The sequence below is a fragment of the Acanthisitta chloris genome, unplaced genomic scaffold, assembly GCF_000695815.1.
Source record: "Acanthisitta chloris isolate BGI_N310 unplaced genomic scaffold, ASM69581v1 scaffold5651, whole genome shotgun sequence".
Classification (NCBI taxonomy): domain Eukaryota; kingdom Metazoa; phylum Chordata; class Aves; order Passeriformes; family Acanthisittidae; genus Acanthisitta; species Acanthisitta chloris.
The window spans coordinates 37,778-47,372 of NW_008655360.1; the positions used below are offsets into that span (position 1 = coordinate 37,778).

The window sequence follows — 9,595 nt, forward strand, 5'->3', positions numbered from 1 at the left end:
CAGAGGCAAAGCACACATTTTAAGAGACGAGACAAGCCAGTTCCTGCACATACATGCATCTGTGTAAGAGTACTCCAAGTCCAGAGGCCTCTGTGGCACTGCATGGATTCAGGAACTGTTGCATGTGTGACGTTAGACTCTGCTTTTTGAGATATGATGCTCCGACGAGGATTTATTCTATTTCTGCCCCGACTTGTAGGCCTGCTGGTGGTGGCCTGTTGCTCAATGTCTATTGTTTATATGTTGGCTTGCACACCCAAGGGTGACAACCAGCAGCTTGCCTTGCCCAGGGTGCACAATCCAACTATGAAGGAGGGATATGAAGCCATTCTGCAAGAACGAGAAGAGCAACACCGAAATTACATCATCAGCTTGAAGAAACAAATTTTCCAGTTGAAGGCTGAGCTCCAGGGCAGGACTGAACAGCTTAAGAACAAGCAGAACCAGTACCCGGATCCCTTGGACAGTTGGCTTGACCACAGTAACCCAGAGAAGGCCCAGGTTAACCTGATGGCTTTCCTCCGTTCCCAAGTAGACAAAGCAGAGGTGCACAGTGGGGTTAAGCTGTCCACAGAGTATGCAGCTGTGCCCTTTGAGAGCTTTACCCTGCAGAAGGTGTACCAACTGGAGACAGGGCTGACACGCCACCCAGAAGAGAAACCTGTAAGGAAGGATAAGCGTGATGAGTTGATAGAGGTGATCGAGTTAGCAGTTGGGAGTTTGAACAAACCAGAGGGGGTCAGCAATGCAAAACATCGTGTGTATACAGCCTCTGACTTCGTTGAAGGTTTGTATGCAGACAGCAGGTTAGAAGGGCCACACAGTGCTGGTGAGGGGTTCTGGTGACTGAGTTGATGAGGGAGGTGGGAGTTATCTTAGAGCACAGATGCCTGGATGGTGTTAGTTGACTGAGTTGCTGAGGGAGGTGGGAGTTATCTCAGAGCACAGATGCCTGGATGGTGTTAGTGCTGTGACCTAGCGATGCTGTCTCAGGGACAACTGTACAACAGCAGCTTTCCTGGAGAATGGGACTTTGTGACAGCAGAACCTGCCAGTCTCTTGTGGTGATCACCAGAGTGTGGTCATAGCTCCCTAGTCATGCACTTGCCTCAGAACTGACAAAGGAAAGAGAGACTGACCAGGCTGCAGTCCCAGATCTGTTACCAGTATTAACATGGACAGCTGCAGTTCAAATCCAAACTCCAATGTTACACTTACTTCCACCTGCACAGCTCTGCCAGAGTCAGAGTGGGAATACAGGTTTTGAGCACAGCAGCTGAGTAGCTCAGTAACTCGACTAGTATCACCTATAACTAAAAATGGCAATGAAAGCTTAACTTTTACAGGGTTTCTCCTATACCAGCAGTGGTACACCTTAGACATTAGATTCTAAAATGAGCTAAACAGTCTTTACTCTCACATGTAATACTGAGGCAGTAAGTGTGGATGTTTAAAGTGCCACTTTTAACAGCAACCAGTTTTTACTTCACGTCTTCCATCACTGAATCCAGAGTGCTTACTTGTTTCCTATCAGGCTGCTTTTTCCCTGCCAGAGAGAGGCACCAGATGTATTCCAGGAGTTGTGATGTGGTTGATACCTGTTGAGGTTAGGCCCTGCTGCATGGCAGCTCTGAGCTAAAAAGGCAGGAATATGTGCAGCAGAAACATGGTATGAGACAAGATTTCACAAATCTTGTTTCCAAGGGCTGGTGACTGTTTCTCGTTCAAAAAGAGAGCTACATTTTTACTTGTAATGTGATTGTCCTAGTTTCACTTCATAGGAACTGGCATGTTTTCTGCTTGTTGTTCAACAGTGTTGTCTGTAAGTGAGATTTAACTCACAGCTGATGTAGCTGAATTTAGCATAGGAGAAAAAATGCCTTCCTCATCTTCAGCTGTCTGTGCTGCAGACCTAGAGAACATGTGGGTAAGATGCCTACATTTTATGGAATGCCTGCTCTTATGTGCTGATCCCAAATCACTAGTGATTTTGCTGTGGATTGTTTTCTTCACCAAGCATTTATGGATAGAGCATAGCAAAATGCATCCTCCATGTGATGAGGACAAACTATTTCTGTTGTGCATTGGCTGTTTTTTCACTTCCACTCTGTATAAGTTTCTCTGGTGACAGTAGGTTCTTGAAGCCAATCTGGGATATACCTGCCAGTTGGTCAGGTGTCTCCCATGGCAGGGAGGTGAATTTTTTAGATTGTGGAGATCTCACTGAGGCAGATCCTGGCTCCTCTCTGGCCCAAGCACTACCTCCACACCAGCCCAATTCCTTGCTCAGACATGGACCAGGGCATTGGCAGAGAACTGGGAAGTGCTGCCAGCATTTGAATGCATCGTGTAGCTACATGCTTCTATTATTCTCCTTTCTGTTTGTTTTTCAGCTTATCTTTTCAAAATATGTTTTCACAGTTTATTATAGGTGCTGAACAAGCATGTATGACTGTTTGGCACCAGGTCTTCAATGGGCAGAGGGTGAAGAGAAAGGAGGGGATGTTTCCTGCCATACATTACTTAACATTCCATTAAAGTTACCCTTTTGCTTAGAGCCTGCCTTTATGCTGATTACCAGGCTGTGCTTGGGGAGCAAGGCAGAATCTGGTGTGCAAAAAGGCATGGGGAAGAAATGAACATTGCAGTGCTGGCTCTGTGGAGGTTCTTCATGTACTAATGGCCTTGCTGGCTTTCATATACCATGGTGAAATACTCCAGAATGAGGAAGCCCTGCACATGACTTGGAGCTCAGGAGACTGGAGCACTGTGTACAGCTTAGTCTGAGCTCAAGAAACCTTCCTTTTGTCCTCCCCTCTGGGGCAGGCCCTTGCTTCTGTAGGTGCAAGGGAACAAATTCTCATTCTCACTCAGTAGTGCAGACTGATTTGTTTGCAAATGCAGGGATTCATGCATCAGGGCTGGAAACAAAGAGACCTGGCAGAAGATTTCCCTGCCAAATTCCCTTGAAAATCTCTGTCACTTTATTGCACTCCTTTTTCCCTCATCCTCCATTCTCCAAGAATGGCAAAAACTGCCACTCAAAGCACAAACAAATCCATTGCTCTGTGTAACTCGAGTGGGTGAAGGGAGGACTGTTCCAGTTCTGTATTTGGACTTAGAACTTGTTTTGAAGAAAGTGCTCTGCAGGTGCCACTGCCTACACAACAAGTCAGGAAGAGGCTGCATTCCATGGCAGCTTCTGGCAGCTTAGTACAAATCCAGCAACACAGCAACCATGAACTGCGTTTACCCAGCCACCATGCCAGCTGTTTTCATTTTCTGGAACTGCCCAGGGTAGCTGGAGCTCTCTGGGAGATGTGGCCCATGCCTGCAGTGAAGGTAATACCACTTAACCCTCCAAGTCTTTGTCTTCCAGCTGCTTAAGCAATTGCAGCACACATAAGCTGTGTGCATCTGTCATGTTAAAGGTGGGGCTGCTGCCCTCATCTTAGGGTTGCTCAGGTGGAGGGATGTGCTGAAATAAAAATCAGGTAATCGGGGTCAGAGACAGGATTTAAATCTTGAACTGCAGCTCTTGGTAGGTGAAATTTGTTTCTTTGTTTCTGCTCTATTCAGTGAAGCCTTTGACACAAGGTTTACTCTAGTGTGTTGCTGACCCCAAGTCTTGCTAGTACATAGAGTTGTGCAAGTTAATCTTGTTTGCTTGGGCGTCTTGTGTGGATTTTTCTCTTCTTGTGGACCACATCTGGCACCTGCTATCAGTTTTTCAGTACTAGTTCATTGCTAGCATATGCCAACAGGCAGGGTGGTGGTGTGGGGCAGTAAACTCAGGGTCTGTGTCTCTCCCTCTTTTCCATTTTGTGCCTTTATTCTTGTCTTTGAAGAGGGAAATTGTTTCTTCAAACACTTCTTACATTTAAGGAGAAATGTTTTGTCCCTATGGCTGGGATCTCTAATAATGTGTTGCATCCTCTGCAGTTTCCAGACAGAATGACTTGTGTGTGGGAATTAGGCTGTGACCCGAGTACCTCACATCTGAGTTAAACTCCTTCTCAGCAGATTTGCTGTTACATGAAATTTGGATAGAATTCTCAGACAGTTCTCCTTCCAGAGTAATAGCTGACACGTGGTGGAATTTTCCATATTTTTTTTCCCTTATTCGAAACCAAGAGAGCCACACCTTGTCCTTGGAGCTGGAAATGTATCCATCTGGCTGATGCTCTGCTCTGCTTCTGTCTTCACAGAGGCATTCAGGCTGTACAGCTGCTATAATGCTCCCCCCTCACTCATATTCTTCCCATTTCTATACCAAGTTCACTAATTTTCTGCCACAGGGAGCTAGTAAGAAACAGCATGGAAAATATCAGAAATTTCTGTGTATTATAAGCAGGAAAAGGACTGCTCTGTTTCCAACAGAAAACCAGTTGCTTAGTGGGCAGGATAACAGGTCTGGTCATTAATTTATGAAAATAGCAGCAGAGCTGAATAGATCTGGAAGTCATTCATTTTCTCAAAGATGAAGATAATAATTTGGAGACTCTGACAAGTCTGAGTGCTGTGTTCCATAACTGAATGGAATCACTGTCTGGGGATACTCTTTCCTAACAGGAACAGTTCCAGAAAATACCTGCATTGCTCCAGAAATGCCCTGCCATGGCACTCTCAAATATACTGTATCGTAAGTTTTCCTACCTGAAGTATGTGGCTGTCTAGTGATTGGAATTTTAAATAAGGTCTCGGAGACAAATGAAAAGGAGTAGCTGCTTTCCCAAATCAGCAGCCACTGGTGGTGAGCTACCTGGTGCAGTTTTGCCCTAAAAGCTTATTGTGAGAAAGGATGATGCTTTTTCTCAAATGATAAGATGCTGCATTTTGATGCATGTGAAGTGGGAAGATGATAATAATACAGAGTCAAAATGGAGACAATGTATGCTGAAAAATCCTAATAGTGGTTCCTACAACATCTAAGAGGATAGAAGTAATGAGCACAGGTCTGGTGACAGTGGAAGACCTGAAACCTGTGGCCTGTGGAACTGAGGCTATAATTGTCATCCATCAACAGCATTTTGTTAAGAATGCATGGCTCTTTGCTAGTTACTCATTCAGTGTAGATCCATGTAGATGGAACTTGTTTGCCTGCCCTGCTGAATAGAGTTCAGGTATTTTCCATTTCTTTAGAGAACCCTGGGAACTGCTGCTCTGAGAATTGGGCTCTTACTGCTCTTTAGTCAACCCTTCAGCCCAGGTCTTTTCTCGCTTGTCAATTCCCTTCACTTTAGGGCCAGTTGTTCTGCTGACCCAAAGCTCCTTATTTTTACATTTTTACTTTGACTTTTCTCCCTGCCTCTGAAAGGAATGGTGCATATTCTGAAACACAGCTGCTGTAATGGAAGCAGTAGATGGTCAGCTAACCTTCTTTTATCCATAGTGAACATCTAGCCTTTCCAAGGCTTTCATTTCAGGAGTAATCTTTTCAGGAAAAGGGTTTTTTTTATTTACTTTTTCGAGACTACTTTTTTCCTCTCCTCATAGCTCGTGGCTTAGAATTGAGGCTGCTTGACACATCTTTCTGAATCACATGAAGAGTCCTGGTGGCATAAATGAAGTATTGCCTTTGGAAATGGAAAAAAATTGTAAAAGGCAGGATGTTCTGCTGGGAGAGTCCCCAGAGTGACTCAAGACATTCAGACTCATTTCCAAGGTCACTGCCGGACCTTGGGTGAATCACTTTGTTCTTGGCTTCTAAGAAGAAAATACTTAAAAAAGAAAAAAAGATTCTTAAAAATGGAAAACAAGGTGTTTAAATGTACATCGAGAATAACCATATTTAATTACATGCATTAAACTTGCAAACAGTTCTCTTCAAGATAAAATGTTAGGATTATAAATTCTCAGATTACCATTTTGTGAAAGGGAACCTTGCCTTTATCTCAGATGCTTGTTTTTAGCTGTAGTAGAAGTACTGAACAAGAACAAAATGACAGAGTTAGAAGCAGCTTCTGTATGTATAGCACTAGGATGGACCCCTCAGGTCACAGCATGCATTCTGCTTTAAGGTACTTCTTCGATGGCAAGGTTTCCTTTATCAAAAAATGTGGTACATATCTCTAGGGAAGTGGTATTTGTGGGGTCATTGTTTCTTTGCTGGAGTAGAAGAGGATGTAGAAGCAAAGACTTTGAGATGTTTTCTGGTAGATAATATTAAATTAGTTAATTTAATTTAGATCTTGTGACATGAGACAGTCCTAGCTATTTCTCTCTAGAGACAAGGCAAATCAGACTTAATTTAGTTTTGTTTTGATTAATGACAAAAGGTTGCCTTAACCTTCCAAACACAAACTTCCTCAGTAAAACCTGTGTTCAAAAACTGCCTGAGCAATAGAGTGCATCCAGCAACATAGTTGGATCATCAGCAGGCTTTCTCTAAGAATAAATGGCTGAGCAGAATTCAGAGGCTCAGATTTCCATTCTCTGGCTACCAGGAGAGGAAATGCAGGGATTATTAGGCCATCATTCAGATGATCTCGAGTTCAATAACAGATGTAGTTCATGGTCAGCAACGTGGGCAGACTATATAAAAAAAGCTAGGAGGAGTCAAGGGCACAGCTTTAAAAGATTAGCAGTAAAAGAATGATGGAGGTGCTATCTCCCTTGATTTATCTGCTATGCTAGAAGAAAGATTGGAACATTTGTTGCATCAGCTTATATTAAAAATTAAACATGAAATGAATAACAAACCAGTAAATCTGCATATATTATTAACCAACTGAAGCACGAGACAGTCCACAGAACTCTTGCCAGATAAAATCACACCTCATTAATATTTTGATTGTACCAATGTAAAAGCTGCAATACAAGATGAAAAGCTTATGTCACTTTGCCACTCAAAGAAAACTTCGACCCCAATTCACAAGAATTACAGATATGACAGTCTATGGATTAGATGCACAGCAATGTTACATGTCAGGGAATGACCAAGACCTAAAAAAAAAAAAAGCAGCAATATTTTTTGTTGCTTTTCCTAACCAAAAGAAGCTTCATAACCAGATGGGAAGAGAAAAAAAAATAAAAACAAGTCGAGAGGAGGAGGTTTTTTCCAGACATATTTTGCAAAAAAATAAAAACAAGTCGGGAGGAGGTTTTTTCCAGACATATTTTGCTTGTCTCTTGAACTTCTGCAAGAGATGGAAGGCATTGCAATTATACTCTTGTACTGATTAAGTTCCTAAGATGTTTACAGTGGCTTAACAAGTAGTTAGAATTAGCATTAATTATTCCTTCTTAAGCCTAGTGGATCTGACAATGAAAAAGCTTTATTTCAGTACGCACTGTAGAGACTGAAATATTATTTAGAGTGGGTAAAACCTATAGCCTTTTTGCCAATTTATCTCATTTAAGGTATCAGAATAGGGTTTTAGTGGGGCATGACCAATACTTTTATAGTTCATGATAGCCCTCGTCATGGGACCGATTCCACCTATGAGTATGCTGAAAGTTCATTCCATACAGGAAATAAATACATGCTTGTATGGCTGTTTAATGCAGTCTCCAGGATTGTGTCCTGGGTCTAACCTCCAACAAACTCTGTAGTGTCATCCTTGGAGATCATTACTTGACCAGGCATAGGCATCATTGCCAGAAAGAAATAAAAGTCTCCTGAGAGTTGAGTAACAGGAGAGTTTTGTCCTGGTTGGCTGTGAACGAAACTGATGGCAGGTGGGGCCTGGTTGCATGGTTTTATTAGGGGGGTTTCCAAAGAGCCTCCCAGAATGGACAAATTGATGTGCTCATCAGGAAATTGCTTTGCTGGAGATGGCCTAATCAATCCTATTGCAGAGAGGCAGGCTGCCTTTCACGGTCTTCCTGCGTCCCATTACCATGCATGTCTGCAGTGTGCAACTGGAGCAGCCTGAAAAATATGGACAGCATGTCTGCTGGGTTATACTGAGTGTGAGCAGTTGGTAACCTCTGGGGTTTGTAACTCAGCCAAGCCCAGGAATGTGCCTGCAGGAATACCAAACAGCTCCTGCAGCCCAGGGCTGTGTCTATGCCAGAGTGAACGGCCTCCACCCACTGATGGTGGATTGTGTACTGGTTTAAAAGTAAATATCTCATGCCTCTGCTGCGTTTTCAGCTTAAGTGTAGCAAATGAAAACTGCATCCTTTTTTTTTTTTTATTCCCCAGGAGTCCAGCTTTAATCCAAAAATCTCTTAACTTTTGTTTTCACGCAGGGATCTACCGCACAGAAAAAAATAAAGGCACTTTGTATGAGCTGACTTTCAAAGGAGATGCAAAACATCAGTTCAAGAAGATTGTTTTATTCCGGCCATTTGGTCCTGTAATGAAAGTGAAAAATGAAAATCTCAATATGGCTGACACACTTATTAACATCATTGTGCCATTGGCCAAGAGAGCCAGCAAATTTCGCCAATTCATGCAGAATTTCAGGTGGGTTTCCATTCCAGTGCTGCCTCTGCTTGTTCTTACTTGGAAGGTAAGATGCAATTTTAGGAGCTATCAAGGAGCTATCAGGCTCACTCACTGCTACTTCTACATAACAATATGTCACTAACTAATTTTGGGGATTATAGACTGAAAGGCATTTGGCTGCTTAATGCATTGTGATCAGCAATAAAAGTAATTATATTCCAGTCATCAGGGTTTCTGATTTGCATGTACCTGACTTAGATGTCTCAGTTTGTTGGGTACATGCAACTGTTGCAACATGAGAATTTCATGCAGTAGTCACAAAGGAACATTTCTAAGGAAAAGGGGAATATATGCTCCCAGGTATTTCCCAGGCCCCATTAGGTAAAATATTAAGGCAATAAGAGGCAAGAATGAAATGTATTTGCACTTTCAGGATAGTTACTTTAAAACTTCTTTTATTTTTCAGCACAGAGATGATGTCTGGAGGGAGAACTTAACTGAGATGTGACTTTAAATAGCTGCCCAGTAAAGGCTGTGTTATCAACAGATGCTGACTCTTACAGTGGAATCTGTTTAGCCTGGTTACAGCCATCTGAAAATAGGCTCCTTGTCTAAATTAGCCATCTGATAGGTGGTTGTGGTGCTTGTTTTATTGGGAGAAATCACCCTCTGGTCATGCTGATATCTCTGCTGATTATATATGAACTCTGACTAAACTTTGCTGACTATGACTAAACTATGCTGACTAAACTTTGTGCAAGCAAGGCACAGTGTCTAGCATGAGTCCAGACTGGTCTTACCATTAGGCTACTGGCTTGATCTCTGGTTGATGCTTATGTTTTAGTAAATTACAAAGATCTGAACTCTGGAATATCTGTTACAAAAAATAAAGGTTATGAGGTAGGTTATGTATAGCTTCTTTAAAATCCCACCCTTCTCATATTTTCCTAAGTGCTGGAGTTATTATTACCTGCCTGATCATTCTTCCTGGGGCTGGATGGCCTGTTCCTGCCTGACCATTCTTCCTGGGGCTGGATGGCCTGTTTGAACAGTGTCCTTCTATTAATGTAACAAACACTGCTTAGAGAGCCTGATCCTAATCTGCCTGATAGATAGTCTTCTTTCTGCCCCTTCTGATAGAGACAGTGATCCTCTTGTCAGGACAAGGATCTCTGTCAGTGAGTTATGCCCCCAGGAATG

The 9,595-nt window shown here is 42.6% G+C and overlaps 1 protein-coding gene across 1 annotated transcript in view; it reads left to right on the forward strand.

Moving 5' to 3' along the window:
- Positions 1 to 153: 153 nt before the first annotated feature.
- Positions 154 to 9,595, forward strand: part of CSGALNACT1 (chondroitin sulfate N-acetylgalactosaminyltransferase 1) — a 14,842-nt gene continuing 5,400 nt past the window's right edge. The window contains exons 1-3 of the mRNA XM_009083863.1: positions 154 to 787; positions 8,197 to 8,413; positions 9,536 to 9,573. Of these exons, the coding sequence (XP_009082111.1) occupies positions 154 to 787; positions 8,197 to 8,413; positions 9,536 to 9,573 (889 nt within the window). The remainder of the gene's footprint in view (positions 788 to 8,196; positions 8,414 to 9,535; positions 9,574 to 9,595) is intronic.